This window comes from Prionailurus viverrinus, unplaced genomic scaffold (assembly GCF_022837055.1).
Source record: "Prionailurus viverrinus isolate Anna unplaced genomic scaffold, UM_Priviv_1.0 scaffold_33, whole genome shotgun sequence".
Taxonomy (NCBI): Eukaryota; Metazoa; Chordata; class Mammalia; order Carnivora; family Felidae; genus Prionailurus; species Prionailurus viverrinus.
The window spans coordinates 1560086-1579945 of NW_025927604.1; the positions used below are offsets into that span (position 1 = coordinate 1560086).

The 19860-nt window shown below is 57.7% G+C and overlaps 1 protein-coding gene across 1 annotated transcript in view; it reads left to right on the plus strand.

The window, feature by feature from the left end:
- Nucleotides 1-19860, plus strand: part of PXDN (peroxidasin) — an 80240-nt gene that overhangs the window by 45625 nt on the left and 14755 nt on the right. The window contains exons 9-18 of the mRNA XM_047845107.1: nucleotides 833-1002; nucleotides 2407-2524; nucleotides 4526-4695; nucleotides 7523-7795; nucleotides 8771-8887; nucleotides 9932-10090; nucleotides 11129-11241; nucleotides 11973-12129; nucleotides 16067-16175; nucleotides 16714-16871. Of these exons, the coding sequence (XP_047701063.1) occupies nucleotides 833-1002; nucleotides 2407-2524; nucleotides 4526-4695; nucleotides 7523-7795; nucleotides 8771-8887; nucleotides 9932-10090; nucleotides 11129-11241; nucleotides 11973-12129; nucleotides 16067-16175; nucleotides 16714-16871 (1544 nt within the window). The remainder of the gene's footprint in view (nucleotides 1-832; nucleotides 1003-2406; nucleotides 2525-4525; nucleotides 4696-7522; nucleotides 7796-8770; nucleotides 8888-9931; nucleotides 10091-11128; nucleotides 11242-11972; nucleotides 12130-16066; nucleotides 16176-16713; nucleotides 16872-19860) is intronic.

Here is a 19860-nt window from a genome sequence, read left to right on the forward strand (position 1 = left end):
CGGGGGAGGGACAGAGAGAGAGGGAGACACAGAATCGGAAGCAGGCTCCAGGCTCTGAGCCGTCAGCCCAGAGCCCGACGCGGGGCTCGAACTCACGGACCGCGAGATCGTGACCTGGCTGAAGTCGGACGCTTAACCGACTGCGCCACCCAGGCGCCCCAAGACATGTTTTAAAATCAGTTTCACATTCTTCAGATTAATTTTTAATTCCATGTTGCATATTTTGGTGGTGGAACCACGTCCGTGTAGGACTCTGTGTCCTGTCCCCAGCCCTTGAGTGTTCGCAGAGCTGGGCATTAAGTAAACTGGTCCCCCGGTTTCTAAGACCTCTCAACACACTTCTTGTCCCGGGTGGTGTATTTTAATAGAAGGAAGGGATGTTAGTGCTGGTCGAGAACGTTGCTTGACGCCCTTCTGTGTTTTCCTCCGCGGTCAGGAGGGCCGCCGCTCTGCGGTTGGCTGTCACCGAGCATAAGGAGCTAGACATCAGGAAAAGGGGAAGATCATGCTAATGAGCCCAGGTCCAGAGCGAAATAAGGTGAAATAAGACAGCCTCCCTCGCTAGTTAGGATTGCTTCTGGACAAAGAAACGAGCCAAAGTCAGACGGCGTTCTGGCGAAGGTGGAGGGGCACTTGGTGTTGAGGGAGCAGGGAGGTCACCAGAAGAGCAAGCTTAGGGCCGGGCAAGCAGGCGGGGTCCCCGGGGTGGGGACCTGGCCAGCGGCCTGGACGCTCCTCGCCGGCCTGTGTCCGGCAGGCCCCGCACAGGCTCACGCGTCCAGCTTGTCCGGGGTGGGCTCGTCCCCACGTCTCACCGTCTTCCCTGTCCCAGGAGACTGGACTCCAACGCGCTGCACTGCGACTGTGAAATCCTGTGGCTGACGGATTTGCTGAAAACCTACGCCAAGTCCGGCAACGCACAGGCGGCCGCCACCTGTGAATACCCGCGACGTATCCAGGGGCGCTCGGTGGCCACGATCACCCCTGAAGAGCTGGACTGTGGTGAGTGCGGCCAGGGGCCGAGGGGCACCCAGAGCCCCGTGCTGGCGCCCAGGGGGTGTGGTACGCACGGCCCTGCCCACCTGCAGGGACGGCGTCCCTGCATCAGATCCTGTGGGACTGACAGGGACGCTCCTTGGCAAAGCCCTGGTCTGCACACAGCATCACTCAGTGCCTGTGGGGTTTCTTGGCTTTGGTTTCAGGCTCCCCTGCAAAATGAGCAAACTGGGTCACACTGTCCCTGCCTCCCCGTCCCTCCCGCCCCCATGCACACAGGCTGCAGCTGCCGGCTGCCTCTGCGCACTGGGCTGGGCCTCCGGCCACGGCCCCGAGACACAGACCGCCAGAAGGGCCAAACTCCGACGGCGGGGCAGAGTCCTGCAGTGCCCAAGGCCTGGTGCGGCTGAGCCTTTTAATTGCAGCACTGTTTTGGGGTGCTGAAGCCCATTTCTCTAAAGCATCATCGTTTTTTTAGTGTTGAAAATACATGTAACGAAACTAGAAATGAGCAGCTTTTGTGAGTAACCAGCCAGATCTGCACTCCTTTGTTAACTGTCCTTACACGTGTGCACCCGTCTGTGCACCTGCCCGGCCTCAATAGTGTGCGGCGTCAGAGGCCCTGTTCACATGTATGCGTCCTGTGCGACTGTCCTCCGGCGGGAGCCATGCCGCACGCAGGCAGCACTTCTGGGCTGTGTGCGCCTCACAGACGAGGCTCTTTCCTGGGACAGAGGCCAGAGGCCGCAGCTGAGAGTGCCCGGCTGACCCCTGACATCTACATGCGTGTGTGTGTGTGTGTGTGTGTGTGTGTGTGTGTGTGTCACCGCCATGCACCACACGGTTGATGTCCCAGAGCTGCCCTGGGTGGCCCTGCTCCCCAGCCGCCTCTGACTTAACCAACAGGACCCCAGCTCGAGGGCCACGGGTTTTGTCTGCCTCCTGCCACCGTATTCGTGGAGAAGGAGGACATGGGGCAGCCCCCTTTTAGCAGATTGGAGGAGGCAGCTCGTTGGTCCCAGGGCCATAGGAATGGGACGCGCACGTGGGAGGACAGAGGACGAGGATGCGCTACCGTCCTGCCTTGCACAGTAGAGCTTTCTGCTCTCAGGAGTGCGTTAGCTAAAAGGCTTTGTTTTCTATTGCTTTATTCACCCAAAACAGCTGTTCCTGGAGTTTGCTGTGTGCACAGGAGTCTCGCCGGGTTTATCTGAGGGTCAGAAACGCTGGGTAAAACTCAGCCTGTCTCCCAGGAGATGCCCGTCTGTCATCTTCGTGGGAACATTGTGGTTGGGATGGATGTTTGAACACTTGGGATTTTCTCTTAAACCTGAGATCTGGTTTGGGTTCTTGCTGACTCTAACGGGAGTGTTTAAAACCAAGAAGATCTGCGTTTCCTTCTTGGCACAGAAAGGCCCCGGATCACATCAGAGCCCCAGGACGCGGATGTCACCTCGGGGAACACTGTGTTTTTCACATGCAGAGCAGAAGGCAACCCCAAACCCGAGATCATCTGGCTGCGAAACAAGTAAGTGAATCTCACTGTCCGCCCAGATGCCCCGTCTGCACCACTGGGCGTGTGCCCACGCCGCCACCCTGTGGGCCCCTCGACACTCTCGGCCTCTCCGGTGGAGGGAAGGGTCTAAAGGAGAACGTTTCTGCATCGTTTCTGCTGTAAGGGGCCGTCCGTTACTCCCCCTGCCTGGGGTGAGGGGCGTGAGGGAGGCTTGGTTCTCCGCCGGATCTGGGGGGAGGGTGGTCACTGGGGCTTCGAAGCTGGAACCATCCTCCTGGGTGAGGAGGGCTCCTTCCTGCTGGGACAGCGTCTTCAGGGCCGCCCATCAAGTGGGCACTTTTGTAGTTAGTTCCTTGCACGTCTGATCGGCCTCAGCAAACGAGCGTCCTCCCTTCTGTCCACAAGCATTTTGGGGTGTGTGGGGGCACAGGTGTCGGAGGACGTGGCTCCCGGGGCCTTGTGTTAACATGGAACGCTTTCCAGCGTGCGTTCTGAACCGACTCCTTGAAAACAGATTGTTAGCGTGAGACCCCCTGTCATTGCTTCTGTGTTCATTCTCACGAGGACACGGACAGGCTTTTCTGCGGATCTTGGCTGTGGGCGTTTACACTCTGAGCTCGCTGGCCGTTCGGTCGTAACAGGGCGCAGAGGACCCTCTGGTGACCGAGCCCAGACGCCCACCCAGCTGTCATCCCTCCCAGTGCTGGGCCGTGTTCGCAGAGAAGATGCGCAGGAAGCTGGGGAGCTTGGCATCAGAGAGCCGTCAGGTGCAGGAGGGGCAGCACTTTCCTGCCTGTGAAGTTTGGGAGCCTCGTCTAACCTGGGTTTGTCCTTATGACCCGGGCCCAGCGCCGTGCAGGATGTGAGCAGTGCCAGCCTGGTCCTCAGAGAGGGTGTTCTCTTGGATGGCTCTGGAGTTGTCAAGATTTAAAATCCTGAGTTAATACAGGAGGAGTACGTGCGTATTTGAAAAGTAGAAAGGCATGAATTCGGCTGAGCCTTTTCCATTAACCCCAGGCCTGGCGTCTGGTGCTGGGCTCTGCCTCCACCTGCCAGCCTCCCCTGTGGGTCCGCCTCCCCTGCTGACCTGCCTCCCCTGTTAGTCCACCTCACCGGTGGGCCTGCCTTCCTGACTTGCTGGCTCACCATGTTTATGGAAGGGAGCTGGGCCAGATCAGTAAGTCTCTTACGTTTGGAACCTGGGGGGACTGTTGCTTCCTTCCAGAAAACCCCGTGGATGAGGACGGATGTCACTTTCGGTGGGTTGGTGCAGGTAGAGAGGTGTGTGAGCCGGGAGGGGAAGGGGACTCTCACACCTGGCCGGGTCTTCAGCCGAGAGCCTGTAGGTTTCTGAGTGGCGTCCATAGGGAAATGCTCACAACAATGATGGTTTTGTCGGTCAGTGTATGTAGTCATTTGCTTTAATGATAGCAAATGTTTCTGTCCCATTTTCTTGAGTCAGTTTGTCAGAAACCAAGGAAAATGTTTCTTTTGAATTTTTCCCACTATTTTCATTGTTTCCCTTTGGAAAGAGGACCGCTTTGAAACTTAAAAGTATTTTTTGTTTTGTTTTATTTATTTTTATTTGAGAGAGAGAGAGACAGGGAGGGAGTGTTGGGGAGGAGCAGAGAGAAGGAGAGAATCCCAGGCAGGCTCCATGCTGTCAGCACAGAGCCTGACTAGAGGCTCAGTCCCACACACTGAGATCATGACCTGAGCCAAAATCGGGACAGAGTCGGACCCCTGTACGACCACGCCACCCAGTTGCCCAAACTTTAAAATCTTTATAGACTGAAACTGAATAGTAAAAGTAACCAGGAATTAGTGATGCACTAGGCCGGCCCCTGTCCCAGACATGGTAATGATGTGGGACACTGTGTCGGGGGTGGGAAAGTGTCCTGGAAAGGCCAGGCATGGCGTCTCTGCCTCCCCACGTGCTCAGGTGTCTTCCGGTGTGGACTGGGCCTCCTGGAGCTTTCCGAGTCTGAGCGTGCCGGGTTTGTGTCTTTGCAGCAACGAGCTGAGCATGAACACAGATTCCCGCCTCAACTTGCTGGACGACGGAACCCTGATGATCCAAAACACACAGGAGACAGACCAGGGGATTTACCAGTGCATGGCGAAAAATGCCGCCGGGCAGGTGAAAACACAAGAAGTCACCCTCAGGTACTTTGGGTCTCCAGGTACGTGGAGAGGACGCCACATGAGGGTTCCTTCCAGAGCTGCCCTTGCTCGTGGCGCACAGGCTCCTTCCCTGCACCCAGCTGGGCAGGGCACGGGTAGGATGTGGGCAGGGCATGGGAAGGAAGTGGGCAGGATGAGAGCAGGAAATGGGCAGGAAGTGGGTATGATGAGAGCAGGAAGTGGGTAGGGTGAGGGCGGGCGTGGGCAGGAAGTGGGTAGGATGAGAGCAGGAAGTGGGCAGAGCACAGGCAGGAAGTGGGCAGGATGAGAGCAGGAAGTGGGCAGGGCATGGGCAGGATGAGAGCAGGAAGTGGGCAGGGCACGGGTAGGGTGAGGGCGGGCATGGGCAGGGCATGGGTAGGATGGGGGCAGGATGAGAGCAGAAAGTGGGCAGGGCACGGGCTGGGCATGGGCAGGGCCAGGGCAGGGTGTGGGCAGGGCGCGGGACCAGAAGTGGGCAGGAAGTGGGCAGGGCGCGGGACCGGAAGTGGGCAGGATGCTGGCTGGAAGTGGGCAAAGCGCGGGTGCGCTAGTCTGCAGCGAAATTCCTTCACCCGGAGATGTCGGAGCACGTGGTCCTAGGTAATCCTCGACCTTTGCTCTGTTTTTTAAGAAGAAATTCAGACTGATGTTTTCTTAAAATGAGTCCATGTGTGTTTATTGTCATGAGCAACATATTTAGATTTATCAGTTTTGCATCCTGGGACTATCTATCCAGTCTTTTTTGTATTCTGTGCCTAATTTTGGAATAATTGCCCGTCTTCTGTTTCCTGCTTCCACTTTGGAAGCCACAGCGTGGTTCCTTGATGTCAGTGATTCCCTAGGATAATATAAACGTGACCTTAAGTTACCAGAGTCGATAATCACCGCCTACTGTTGTCTCCAAAGTAGGCTGTGTTCTGATTTTTCGGTGTATGAAACATTTTGTGCTTCGTGTGTTGTGTGGTCATAGCATAGTTAGCACTTCTGAATCTCGCCCTTTCTTTCTCACTTGGAGCTGGAGTCAGGCGGCAGCCCCTCATGAGGACCAGCTTTGGGTCAATAAAACTTGAAGGAGATTTATTTCCACGTTCGACTGATGCCAACTCTCTGTCCACATTGGGTGCGCAGTTGCACCCAGAGCTGTCCTCGCCTTTGCCTCTGTTTCTCCACAGGCTCTGAACAGCCACTTCTCAAGCCACAGTTGCACGTGCCCTCCGGGTGGGCTTTGACTTTGGGGTTCTTGCCCCTGCAGATGGCTTTGTGGTCTCTAGCTTGCCATTCTCCAGAAATGCTAATATTAGGATCATTTCTGCACCTTCTATTATCTGTTCTTTAGATATGTGTTTAGTACAGTTTAAACATTAACCGAACACGAAAGGCGCAGAACTGTTCTTCTGTGTCTTTCTTCATCCCCTAAATTCACGCCTCCAACCCCACTCTCCCAGATTATGGCTAGGGCTGCCTTCTTCGCCCCCGCCTTGCTTGCTTTTCATCTCAGAACGTGACTGGTTCTCTTACTCTTTCCTTTTCACAGCTGCGTGGAATTCATGATCTGTGGCAATGTGATCTATTTAACTGGTTCTTTGGAGTTTCTGAGGTTTTTCCTCAAATCTTTTGCTATTATCAGTCCACATCATCCCTTTATCCAAAACCTCTTGGGTCTGATATCATTTGGAAATCAGAAATTGGGGGAATTTCAGCAGGGCCACCTGGTACGTAATCTGTTTAACTGGCTCGCGGGGTACCGGGCACCGCCCTGTAGCCAGCGTATCCGCGTCCCACAGCGAGCTGCGTGCAGTCACGTGACGAGGAGTAAGTTAAGACTCTAGACGCTTCTCGTCAGATTAAGTTTTTTTTTTTTTTTTTTAAGATTTTTTTTTTTTTCCAATGTTTATTTATTTTTGGGACAGAGAGAGAGCATGAACGGGGGAGGGGCAGAGAGAGAGGGAGACACAGAATCGGAAACAGGCTCCAGGCTCTGAGCCATCAGCCCAGAGCCTGACGTGGGGCTCGAACTCATGGACCGCGAGATCGTGACCTGGCTGAAGTCGGATGCTTAACCGACTGCGCCACCCAGGCGCCCCAAGTTTTACAAATAAATTATGAAAGATGTTTCGTGTTCGGAGCGTTTTTGGATTTCAGAATTGGGGAGAAGGGTGTCGGCCTGAATATACATCACAGGAATTTAAAAAGCACCCTTTTGGGGTACAAACCTTGTTTTACATGCTCGTAAACTCCTAGGAGAGTGATCTCTGGGTAACGGGGTGTATGACTTCTCAGTTCTGACGTGTGTGGCCACGTCACCGCAGGCGGGCCGTGGCGGTTTATGCCGCTGGTGTGTGAGCTCCGTGCTGCGTGGACGCCCTCACAAAGCAGGTCGCTCGGGGCACAGACTTTCTTCTGGATTCAGAGCTGGAACATACTAGCTCAGCTAGCTTGTGCTTTCTTTTTGCATAGGAAATGGGTTATTTTTCTTTGTTCTAAATACAGTTTAAAAACAGTGTTTCGTGCTAGTAAGAGGCTCTGGCAAGGTTTGGCCGGACTGACCCAGTGTACTTAGAACGAACAGAAGTAAGGATCCTGCCTGGGGCTGCTCCGTCCACGCTGAAAGAGGGAGCCGCCCGGCCATCTGTCGGGCACTGACGGCCCTCGTCCGAGGCAGCACATCCCTGCCGGCTGCACGTTCTTTAAACGAGAAAGAAGACGAGAGAGTGTTGATTAAACCGTTTGCTTCATTTTAAGGCCAGTAGATGGAACAAGTGGCCTGGAGAGAGAGAAGCCCGCGCAGAGCCCTGTTGCTTGGCCAGAGGAAACTAATCCAGAACTTGTGTTTCCTTGTGACAGCCCGACCCGCTTTTGTAATCCAGCCACAGAACACGGAGGTGCTGGTCGGCGAGAGTGTCACCCTGGAGTGCAGCGCCACAGGCCACCCTGTGCCGCGGATCACCTGGACCAAAGGGGACCGCACGCCCCTGCCTGAGGACCCTCGCGTGAGCATCACCCCCTCTGGCGGCCTGTACATTCAGAACGTCCAGCAGGACGACAGTGGGGAGTACACGTGCTTCGCATCCAACAGCCTGGACAGCATCCACGCTGCGGCTCTGATCATCGTCCAGGGTGGGTCGGGCGCCCCCTCGTCGCTCGCGTGCAGACCCTCTCCCCGCCCCCAGCGCACTTCCCACCTCCGACTTCCGTGACTTGGGGATTCGTTTGGTTTCCAAATGGAGACTTTTAGGACGGTTCATTTCTCCCGGGGCTTTATCTCTGGCCGTGTTATCTGTGGCACGTAGGGCACCTGGCGTGTGTAAGGCGAACACACGAGTGTGGGCGGTGTGCACGGGCGTGTTGAGTCCATCAGTAAGCCTTGCATTCAGCTCGGAACTTCCCAGGAGTAGCTTTGGCTCCAGCTGCAGACGGGACCTGTAGTTTTAAGAGCTCAGCTGTGTGTTTCCTAACGTCCGACTGACTCTTAGTGAGTTTGTTGCCTTGTTAATAGATTACACAGTGAGGCATTTGAGGAGAAGCTCTGAGCCAGGAGAGCCGAAAATCCCGAGAGATCAGCCCTCTCCCGATTTGTCTGTCTTCCCCAGCTTCCCTCCTCCATGGAAGCCCCCTCCCTTGCCGTCTGCTGTGAGTCTGTCCTGCTGCCTCTTTGGGCACGTAACCGCGTGGTGCTGTCGTCTGGTCGTTACTGTTGCACGCACGGATCTGTTCTGGGCTTAGGGCTGTGTGATTCACACCCCCGGCAGCAAACCGGCTCCTGTCCCCACGTACAGCTGGGCCAGGTGACGCTTCGCCACACAAGGACGAGCGGACGTTGCACGGCGAGAGGAGCGGGACCCCCTCGTTAGCCTCATCGCCGTCCGCACACTGCGTGTGCGGTGGGGCTGAGTCAGCAGAGGTCTCTGAACGTCTCCCGGCGTCCGATGCCCTTTTGCCGTCATGCTGTTCCCTCTCTGGCGCCCCCCTGGGGCACAGCTGGCCGCTCGGGGCCGTGGCGCCTGCCCGGAGGGAGGACCCGGATGCTCCTTCCAGTGGTTTTACCCAGATCCACCTCTGAAATGATCCTTCCCATGTTTTTCCTTCCGGAAGCTCTTCCCCAGTTCACCGTGACCCCTGCGGACAGAGCTGTTATCGAGGGCCAGACGGTCGACTTCCAGTGTGAGGCCAAGGGCTACCCACAGCCGGTCATAGCGTGGACCAAAGGAGGTAAGAGCCGCCTCGGGAAGTCTGTCTGCCCTTTCCAGGCAGCCCCGGAGCCCCTGCCCAGGCCCGAGTGGTGGCCGAGCCAAGGCGTCCCGGCCGTGGGGACCGTCAGCGTGTGTGTGTCCCAGCCTCGCCTTCGCCCACTGCTGCCGAGAAGGACATGGGGAGGAGACTGTCCACGAGGGCGCTGGGGTGGCCTTCTGCTTTCTTGCTCCTCCCATGTAGTCTGTGTCTTGCTTTTGATCTGCACTGAATTAGCATCTCGATGGGATTTAGCAGCATGTAGGATAGAAGTTTCTGGAAACTGATTGTAGCACACGTCTGTTGGAAGCTCATTTCCTGGGGCCGTCGTGCTGTGTCTCCACCTGCGGTGAGGTCACACTGTTGATCTCCACCTGTCGATCATGCTGATTCCCCGGGGCCACCTCTCCTGCTGCAGCTGGTGAACCGCAGGGCAGATGACGCAAAGACACAGACTTCTCCCGGGGCGCTGGCAGCCCGGCTGGGAAGGTGGGGGGAGGAGAGGTGGCCCCCGGGCTCAGCCCTGGGAGTGACCTTGAGAACCTGCCTGGAACCGGAGGGCAGCTCCCCTAAGGGGCCCTTAAACCAGAGGAGCACAAGGGCAGGTGTGGCAGGAGCTAACGCCTGCACCTCTATTCTGGGCAGGAGGGGCTCCGCCAGGGCATGTGCCCCCTCACCTGGGGTGTCCTTCGCTTCTGAGTAACTCCCGCCCTGCCCCCTGCCCCGTGGCCCGTCCTCGGGCCGACGTCACACACGCCCCCTGTGTCCTGACTCCTGTGTGTTTAGTCTGCGTCCCTGCCATCCGCTCCTCCCTGCTTCTGGGCAGTTTCTCGGAGGCGGGGACGGGTCTCTTGTCCCTGACCTGCCGCACGCCCCGTAGGCTGGACCGTCGCTCAGGAGGTGCTGACCCAGGGGCCCTGCTTCTCGTTTGCTCCGAGAACGTTCTGCTGACCGACATACCCGAGTCCTGCCTCTAACCCACCACTCACTGCGTGTCCCACTGACTGGCGCCCCCGTGCCTTTCAGGGAGCCAGCTGTCCGTGGACCGGCGACACCTCGTCCTCTCCTCGGGAACGCTCAGGATCTCGGGTGTGGCGCTCCACGACCAGGGCCAGTACGAGTGCCAGGCTGTCAACATCATCGGCTCCCAGAGGGCTGTGGCCCACCTGACCGTGCAGCCCAGAGGTACACGCGGCTCCCTCCTGGCGGACCCACCGCTCTGTGCGGATGCGCCGTCCGGAGACGCGGGCCTTCTGCGGCCAAGGTTCCCGTCACTGCTCGCGACAGAGCGTGTCCTCTTCCTCTGAACACCTGTCCCTCGTACCTGCTCGAGGTACAAGGTGTGCGTCCCGCTCGTGGAGCTCCTCGTGGGGAACCCGACGAGGCCGGCTTGTCCGTGCTCTGGGGCCGATTCTTCCCGCTTCACAGAACGGCTCTCATGTCCTTTCCCAGATGGTCACTGTGGCCAGGGGTCTGATAGCTCCTGACCCGTGGACGAATCCTGAGAATGTCCCAGGGATTCTGTCTCTCGCACCATTGTCCCATGAGCCTTCACGCACGTCTTCCTTTTGTCCTTTGTGGGCGCGTGGTCTGACCATTCTGTCCGTGAGAGGCGCCCAAGCCGGAGTGTGGCTGGTGCTGCAGGGTCCCCAGCCCTTGGGGGGGTCCTTCCCTGATGGTTTGGGGCCTGGGCTGTCTTCCTGTTACCTAGGCGGGCTGGACTGCTCTCGGCTGGGGCTGACCTTCCCATTCCCGACGGGCAGCATGTGGGATGGCCTGTTGCATGAGATCCTGTGGGTGGTCCCTAAAGGGCACCAGGACTTCCCACGTGGGCGTGGGCCAGGATCCTCACTTTCCTGGTGAGGAAAGCTCTTCTCCTAAGTGTGCGTTTCCCGTCCTAACCATCAGGCTCTCTCCGGGGCCCGTGACGTCCCGGTCCCCCCGCCCCACGTACACAGGAGCTGGTTAGGGCTGCGGTCTGCTCTTCAGACGTGCTCCTCAGGTCCAGCGTGGGCCGCGGGCAGACCATCTCCCCTTTCCTCCGGCCCTTCGGCTCTCTGCAGACAAGGCTAGGAGGCAGAGTGACAGGCTGAGACTGGCAAGAGTGCCCTGGGTCTGGCCTGGCTGCGGGCAAGGGGCTGTGCTCTTTTGAAGCCTTTTGCTGTAAATCACGAGTGTCTTGGGATTTCCACCGTGGTCAGCCGGCTGCCCCTTGCTTTGCAGTCACCCCGGTGTTTGCCAGCATTCCGAGCGACAGGACGGTGGAGGTGGGCACCAACGTGCAGCTCCCCTGCAGTGCCCAGGGGGAGCCTGAGCCCGTCATCACCTGGAACAAGGTAGCACCTGCCACAGGCGGGGGAGAGGGGGGTGGCTGTCGGCCGCGCGCTTCCTCTCGGAGTCAGCAGATGCTGCGGGCCCCTTACTGACAAAGCAAAACGAGGCAAATGCACGACACAGCATCATCCTCTTCGTGACCTTCCCCGTGACAAAAGCCAGGAAAACCTTCTGGCTAGATCCGTGGCCCCATAATCCATACAGGAGGTTTTTGGTGTTATTGCATTCTTCCGTGTTGTTTTTCTGAAGCCCAATGCAAAAGTGCATTTCCACGTATAGCCATTATAAACAAGAGTTCGACGGGACGTGTCCCCGGAGGATGGGGTGGCCATGGGCAGGGGTCCCTCGGAGGGAGGCTTGAGTTCCCCCCACGGTCTGCCAGACTTCACCTGCCATGACCACACGGGGCCATCCCGCTGGCCCTTGCCCAAGCTCTGTACCTTCCCTACTGTCGTGCACACCACATAGGGGTGTCCTTTCATGAGCCCCCGATCCCCAATCCTGGAGACTCCTAGGAACTTACCTGTGTCTTCTCTGGATCTTTTGCAGGAGTTTAAGAAAACTCTCACCGAATTGGATTAAATGTTCTCTTTCTAGTTTTGCACAGATGTGACCACAGTCCGTGTGACCCGTCCGCTCATGAGGTCCTGACAGGCGGTGTCCCCACCCCAGAAAGACAACACCTGCTTCTTGATCTTATTCTTAGTATCATTTCTGTTCTGCTTTGTTCCAGGATGGGGTTCAGGTGACGGAAAGCGGGAAGTTTCATATCAGCCCCGAGGGGTTCTTGACCATCCACGACGTCGGGACCGCGGACGCAGGCCGCTACGAGTGTGTGGCCAGGAACACTATCGGGCAGGCCTCCGTCAGCATGGTGCTCAGCGTGAGCGGTGAGTCCCCTTGGCGCGTGTGTCCTGAGGTTGGCAGACATTCTCCCGCGTGGACTCACGTAGCAGGAGGGCACCTGGCCCAGCGCACTTGCAGACTGACGTCTGAGGGTTTTCAGGGTTACAGGAAGGCAGGGCACCCCCAGTTTGCAGGGGCGTTGCCGGGATCCTGAGAGGAGAGCCGCCTGCCCAGCCTCACACGCTCTGGCGGCCACCCCGAGACCGCAGACCGCTGTGGTCACGTGCCCTGTGCAGCTTTTCTTGATGAGGGGTTTGGTGGTTGGTGGAGTCGTCATCCAAACCCATTCGGGTCTGGGAGCATGTAATTTGCAGTCCCCATCTGGCAGGAGTGGACGCGGCTGGTGCCCCTTCACTGTCCTCGCGCTAGTTCTGGAAGGGGCCACATGTCCTCCCGGGATGAGTGTCTGGCATCACTGACCGGTCCCGCCCCGGACCCTGAGCCACGCTGAGCCCACCTCTGCATCTGCCCCTTGCCTGTCTCGTTCACCTGTTCTGTCCACATCTGCCGCCTTCTTCCTGAAGGCTCATATCCCCGACGTGTCACTGTCGCTGCCCTGTGCACGTGTCACTGTCGCTGCCCTGTGCCCTGTGGCTCCAGGGCAAACCCACAGTGTTAGGTTGGACCCAAAGTTGCGTCTTCTGTATGTCCCGTCAAGCTTCCCCTCCGCCATCCCGAGCGGCCACCACCTTCGCTTGGGTCTGTGTTTTTGCCTTCCTGCCTTCTCCACGGGCTTGTGAGTGCCCACAGGAAGCAATGGGGTTGGGTTGGTTTGTACACCCGCCACCCCCCACGCCTTAAGCCTAAAGCCACTTCTTAAATAGGAACCAAGGGGGCTCCCGGGTGGCTCAGTCGGTGAGGTGTCTGACTCTTGATTTCAGCTCAGGTTGACTCCAGAGTTGTGTGATCGAGCCCCGAGTCGGGCTCTGCGCTGACAGTGTGGGGTCTGCTTGGGGTTCTCTCTGCCCTCCCCCTGCTCTGCCTCTCCCCAACTTGTGCTTTCTGAGTCTCTCTCTCAAAATAAATAAAAAATTATTTTAAAAGGGCAGCCTTTTAAAAAAAAATGAAAAAAAAATGTGAACCATTAAGGAATAACTGGAAGCCTGATTTTGGAGGATTTTTTTAGGGAAAAATATTATTTTCCCATCATACATGGTGTGTGAAATGGATGTAAAATTAGATTGGTGAATTTTATGACTGTGTTTTTTTAATTACAGTTTTTTATACCTGAAGTAGTGTTACTTAAATGTGAATTGGTTATATATGAGATTTAAAAATAATCTCCCCACGATCCCACCTCTAAGAAATAAGCACTATTAACGTTTTGGTGAATTTCCTTTATTTTTTCAAACGGTAGGTAAATGTTTTCGTGTTAGTTTTCGTGATTGTCATTTACAGAGGAAAACAAATTGAAGTGATTCATAATAATGAAACATTGGAGTCATAACATTCTATACAATTATCGGACCCTCTCGTCTAGCACTTGGCATAAAAACATTCGGTTCCAAAAGTTAGTAAGTTTGGCTCCGTGCGAGACCCACTGCGCGGGGGGTCTGCCTGGGAAATGCTGTTGGGCCACGTGGGTCGAGAGCAGGTAAATGTGTCCCACGCACCGTGGCTCGCCCGCTGCGTGCCCGTGTCGGCGGGGAGGTGAGCGTCCCGGGCAGCCGCTCTGTACACGGCTGAGGGCGGGCGCAGGGGTGTCGAGGGCCCGAGGGGCTGTGGCTCACGTCCAGGCGGCGGACGCGGACGAGTAACAGAGCGAACAGCAGGCTCCAGTCGTGATCCGACCAGGAGGCTGGGGCTCGGGGCAGGTGGTCGGGGAGGACCCGCCCTGGGCACGCACATTCTGAGGAGCGGGGCCGCGTGGCCTGGCGCGAGTGGCGGGCGTGAGGCCTGAGGTTGGGACGGGCCGAATGCCAGAGGCCAGGCGGGGTCGGGGCCTCGTCAGCCGGGCTGTGGTCTGGCTTTTATTGCACGGGTGTGGGAAGCCACCGGAAAGGTCCGAGCAGTTCCGAGGCAGTAAGGACGGTGAGGTGTGGGGGAGGGAGCGAGGACGGTGTCTGCCAGTGTCCCAGTTGGCGTGCTGCCGCAGCGCAGGCGTGATGGGCCTGCCGGCCGTGGACCCACGCAGAGCCCGGCGGGCGAGCGCCATTCGCTGAGATGTCACAGAGCGGGGTGGAGGCTGGGATGAGACGCACGGAAGGTTCTGTGTCCACGCGTGAAAAGCACGAGTAAGCTTCAGGGAGAGAGATGGGCTGGTGCGGATTTGTGAGTATTTAGACCACTGCCCCGTGTGACCCCCAGGGAGGGCCTGAGGCTGGCCGGGCTCAGCGGGGAGGTCTGGTGGGAAGGAGGAAGCGGCCACACCGCTGCAGAAGGGACAGAGGTGGGGGTAGGCATCAGAAGGCAGGAGTGGGGGTCAGGTAGACCTGGCTCCTGTAGGTCCTTGGGAGGTGTGAGGAATCAGGAGGGAGTGTGTCCCAGCAGGAGGGAGCGTGTCCCCAGAGGGAGGAAGTGTGTCCCTAGAGGGAGGAAGTGTGTCCCAGGAAGGCGGAAGTGTGTCTCAGAAAGGAGGAAGGAGGGAGTGTGTCCCAGAGGGAGGGAGTGTGTCCGCGGAGGGAGGAAGGAGGAAGCGTGTCCCAGGAAGGAGAAAGTGTGACCCCAGAGGGAGGAAGTGTGTCCCAGGAATGAGGAAAAAGGAAGTGTATCTCAGGAAGGAGGAAGTGTGTCCCTGGAGGGAGGAAGTGTGTCTCAGGAAGAAGGAGGAAGTGTGTCGCAGTGGGATGGACTGTGTCCCAGGAGGGAGCAAGCGTGTCCCAGGAGGGAGCAAGTGTGTCCCAGGAGGGAGCAAGTGTGTCCCAGGAGGGAGGAAGTGTGTCCCAGGAAGGAGGAAGTGTGTCTCAGGAAGAAGGAGGAAGTGTGTCCCAGGAAGGCAGAAGTGTGTCCCAGAAAGGAGGAAGGAGGGAGTGTGTCCCTGGAGGGAGGAAGGAAGAAGCGTGTCCCAGGAAGGAGAAAGTGTGACCCCGGAGGGAGGAAGTGTGTTCCCGGAATGAGGAAAAGGGAAGTGTGTCTCAGGAAGGAGGAAGTGTGTCCCTGGAGGGAGGAAGTATGTCCTAGGAAGGAGGAAGTGTGTCTCAGGAAGAAGGAGGAAGTGTGTCGCAGTGGGAGGGACTGTGTCCCAGGAGGGAGCAAGCGTGTCCCAGGAAGGAGGAAGTGTGTCCCAAGGCCAAGTGAAAGAAGCATTTCAATAAGATCATTTAAATTTGTGTCAGACTCTGGAAAGGCTGAGTACGTTTAGGGAAAAAAGTACCACTTCGTGCCCGGTGACCTTTGCTCCAGCTGCGTCAGTGGATAGGGGTAGAAGATCGGTTGGTTTCGGGGTTATTTTATTTAGCAAACTCTGGTATTAAGTGGGAAGAGACGAGAAGAGGGAAGTGGAAAGGCCCAGAGGCCTGCAGGCTAAGCCGTGTGCGCGTGTGGTAATGGTGCGCTCGTGGCGGTGACGTGATCAGCCCATAGTGGACAGGAAAATGGAGGGAGCAGAGTCTTTGTAGGGGCGAACGGCTGGAGACCCAGGCACCTGTGGAGGGTTTGGCCACTGACGGAAGGACGGAATCCACCAGGAATTAAAATTGGCCGGAGCCGAGCCTCCACTCGCGGCCGGGCTTCGCTGGAAGAATTGGCTGCTTCACGTCCGAGCTACTTTTCCCGTCCTCCTCCAGGGTCACGTGGTTTCAGAAATTAAGGTCTATGATTTACATATGGCTTGAAAATAGCTTCTAGCGTGATTTAACTTTGGTGTGAAAAATAGTACTGGAGGGAGGTGTGCCTTATTCTAAATGATGTCGTGTCCAGATGTGATCGCCTGAGTAACTTGCGGGGCAGTTTTTGGGTAATGAATGACTTTGTGTTTTCCAGTTCCTGACGTCAGCCGAAACGGGGACCCGTTTGTGGCCAAATCGATTGTTGAAGCAATCGCAACTGTGGACAGAGCCATAAACTCAACCCGCACGCACCTGTTTGACAGGTACTGGGGGCGGAAATGGGTTCAGACCACTGTTTAGTCAGTCTCCGGGGTGAAGCGAATGTGGTTCAGGACACGAAGCTGTGACCTATGGCGTCTGAAGAAAAACCTTTCAAATTAAAAGTCACAATCTCCATTGGCACCGGGTTTTGTGGGGTTCAGATAACAAAAGTCACAGTTTCTGAGTAGCAGCTGAGCTGTGACTCACATATAAGACGTTTTCAGAAAATCTCCACTTACTCACTTGGCTTACTACCGAATGGGCAAAAACAAAGTATTTTTCGGGTGCGTTGTATTTGCTTGTGTTGGCAGTTCCAAAGTGTTTTTTCCTGCCTCATAACTGTGTGTCTTCTCTGTTGATTTAATGATTTGCCTTTAGCGTCTTTGGTTTTGACGCTTTCCACTTGGGATGAGTAAGGCACGGTCCGCCACGTCTAGAGAAGCGGCTTCGCCAACACTCAGCGGCAGTGATCGTACCTTGGGGTGTGATGTTCGTTCTCAAGGGTTTTTTCTGTTCTTCCCTCCGCTCCTGACCCGTTAGCCGTCCCCGTTCTCCCAATGACCTGCTGGCCTTGTTCCGGTACCCGAGGGACCCCTACACCGTGGAGCAGGCACGCGCGGGAGAGATATTTGAGCGGACGTTGCAGCTGATTCAGGAGCACGTGCGGCACGGGCTGATGGTCGACCTGAATGGAACAAGTTAGTCCTGGGGTCTTTCTCTCCCGAGTGCCAGGCGTCCACCCCACCTGTGTGGCCTCCTTGGGGGCCATGCCCGCATCCCCGTCTAAATGCAGGCTCGGCTGCCCGGGTGCGGGCCACGCCGGGTCCTGCAGCGACGGCCTCGGGTATCTTGGACGCCCACACGCTGCTGGCCCCCGGCCGAGAACCTCGGTTCCCCATGACAAATGGCATGGAGGGAAGAGGGGGCAGGGCAGCGGCTGCCACGTGAGGCTGTGCACACGGGACGGAGCACTGCGAGCCGTCGGGACGGCATCTGCAGCGCTCGGGTGTTTGTAAAGCGGCTGCTGAGGCCTCCCGGGTGTCATGTGCACGGTGGGTGACTGATGCCTTCTCTCCGGCCCCCGCCGTGCTGGGAGCAGAGCAGTGCCGTGAGAAGTGCCCGGTGGCCGTGGCTTTTATTCTGGAAAAGCAGCCTTCCCACCACGCGTATTCTTTCACTGCTTTCCGGGAGCACGCACAGTCCCCTCTCTCTGGGAGGCAGGCTCCGGGTTTTCAGGGTTTTCTGATTGGTCTTCAATGAGCCGGTCTTTTCCATCAGGACAGAAATGTTGGAGAATTTGACATTCTTAGATACGTGCACGTGGCTCGAAGATGTGGGAATGGGCCCCTGTCCTTGGGAGTGGAACGCGGCCTTCAAGCCTGACCTTTGCCTTGCGCTGGTTTGGGGCTGAGCTTCCTGGCGTGGGTGTGCAGACTATAGACCTGTTTCCTCATCCTGGAGGGCGCTGGCCTCAGTTGAGTGTTGGGGGCCATCTCTGGACGTTTTCTCTCTCCCATGGACGGCCAGCCTCACCTTGGAGGTGCTCCCTGGGGAGCCTGTGTTGGCTACTTCTCCACTCTTCGGGTCCAGGATGGGGACAGGGATGTGTGAGGCTCATAGCCTTGCCTTGTGGACAGGGACATGTGGGGTCTGTGGCCTTGTCTCCGTGGACAGGGATGCGTGGGGCTCGTGGCCTTGTCCCCGTGGACAGGGACGCATGGGGTCTGTGGCCTTGTCCCCATGGACAGGGATGCCTGGGGCTCATGGCCTTGTCACCGTGGTGCCTCGCGGTGTCCCCAGCCGTCTGCGATAGGGACCATGCTCTGCCCCCTGTGGGGGCCCGTGGGGTTGCCTGGTTTTCTTCCTCCCTTTCTTTGTGTGGCTCATCGTTCAGGAGCTAAATGTGGCCGTGGCGGCTTCCGCAGGCGGGTCCTAAACACTGTGCGGCCTCTGTATGAGGCAGAGCCCGTCTGCTGTTGGTCCTTGTGCAGGACTGCGAGGTCGCCTCCCATCAGCACGTGCTGTTTACAGGAACACGGGGACCCGGACAGACAGGAATCAGCACCCCGGCACTGGTGCACAGCCTGCCCCACTCGGGGTGTCTGAGGCTGGGCAGGCTGGGCTGGAGCAGGTGGAGAGACCGGGGAGGGGACAGGATGAGGGAACTCTCGGGTGCCCAACCGGAAAGGGCCCCTGAGGCGAGAGGAGGGTTTTGTCATGGTCTCCGTGATGTGGGGGCCATGGGGCTTCTTTTAGAAAAGTGACCTGATCACATGGATCAGGTCGTTGGGTGGCCTTGATGTGAAGGGGGAAGGGCAGCGTGGGATGCAGGGCAGGCGTCCGTGGGGTGGCCCAGGGGGTCCTGGGTGGCAGGGGCACCTGTGGAGTGACCCGGGCGGGTTCCAGGTCATGGGTGTCCGTGGAGTGGCTGCGTGGGGAGGTGAAGCATTGGCAGTAGGGTGTCCAGCAAGTGGGGTGGCTTCCAGCTGTGCTGAAGGCAGAGGTGACAGTCAGGTGACTGGGTCTCTGCCCGGGGGCAGGAAGGCCAGAGGTGACTCTGGGTGAAGTGGGGAAGCTGGAGGCCAGGTTAGTGGTGGGAGGGACCGTCTCACCTCCAGCAGCTCGCAGGCGTGCTCAGGGGACGCTGGTCACCAGGGGTACCTGTGTCCTCGAGCTGCAAACCCCGGTGTCCTAACTCGCCTTCGGAGCCTTCCGCTGACGGTCCTTCCGCACCTGTGCCCGACACAGTCTGGTCTGTTCCATTGGCCTCAGGTGCCTTCTTTTCCTCGAATTTCAGTGTTTTCCCTGGTAGTTGCTTGTGTGCCTTCGGGGGTGGTTTTTATATCTAAAGCAAAGAGCGAGCAAGCATGGTTGCGGATGGCCAGGGCAGTGCGCAGAATCCCCGGCAACCAGCTCGCCACCCAGAACTTCCTGATGCAGCCGGCGGTCAGCCCGCCGGGTTAGTAGGAAGGCTTGGCCTGGCGGCAGTTTATCAGGGCGCTGGGGGAGACTCGGGCGTTCAAAGCACAGCACACGTGTCTGGGTTCACAAAGGTGGCCTGTCTGTGTCCAGCCCTGCCTGGTGGCCGGTGCCCGTGCTTGCCCGGGCTGTGCTCGTCCCTCCGACTGGAAAGCAGGCCAGAGGAGAGAGGGGCAGTGCAGGGGGACGCCAGCCCCGACCCTGGGGGTTCTGGGGCTTCCCGAGGTAGACACCCCGATCCCGCTTTGCCGTGTCTGCGAGGTGCCCGCGGACGGAGTGTTCAGGTCTGAGGGAGCCGAGCGTCGGGCCGGCTCGCAGCCCCGCGTGCCTGTCCTCTCATGCGGCACGCCTGCCCCCTCCCACCTCCAACTCGCTATTCCCTCCACGGGTGGGACTGGCTCGGCTCCTTTAAACGTAGGCAGAGTCCGTCTTGACCGGCTTCAAGCAGGTACCGTGCAAGACGGTGGTGACCAGGAGTCTAGCAGCGTGGGCGGACTTGTGAGCCCGTGTGCCCATGCACGCGTGCCCTTCTGTGTGCGCGTGTGCCCCTCTGCCTATGTGCCGTGTGTACACGTGTGCCCCTGCGTGTGAACGTGTACTCCTACACGTGCATATGTGCCCTTGCGTGCGTGTTCTTGCTTGTGTGCGCGTGCCTCTGTGTGCGCATGTGCCCCTCTGCCTATGTGCCGTGTGTACACGTGTGCCCCT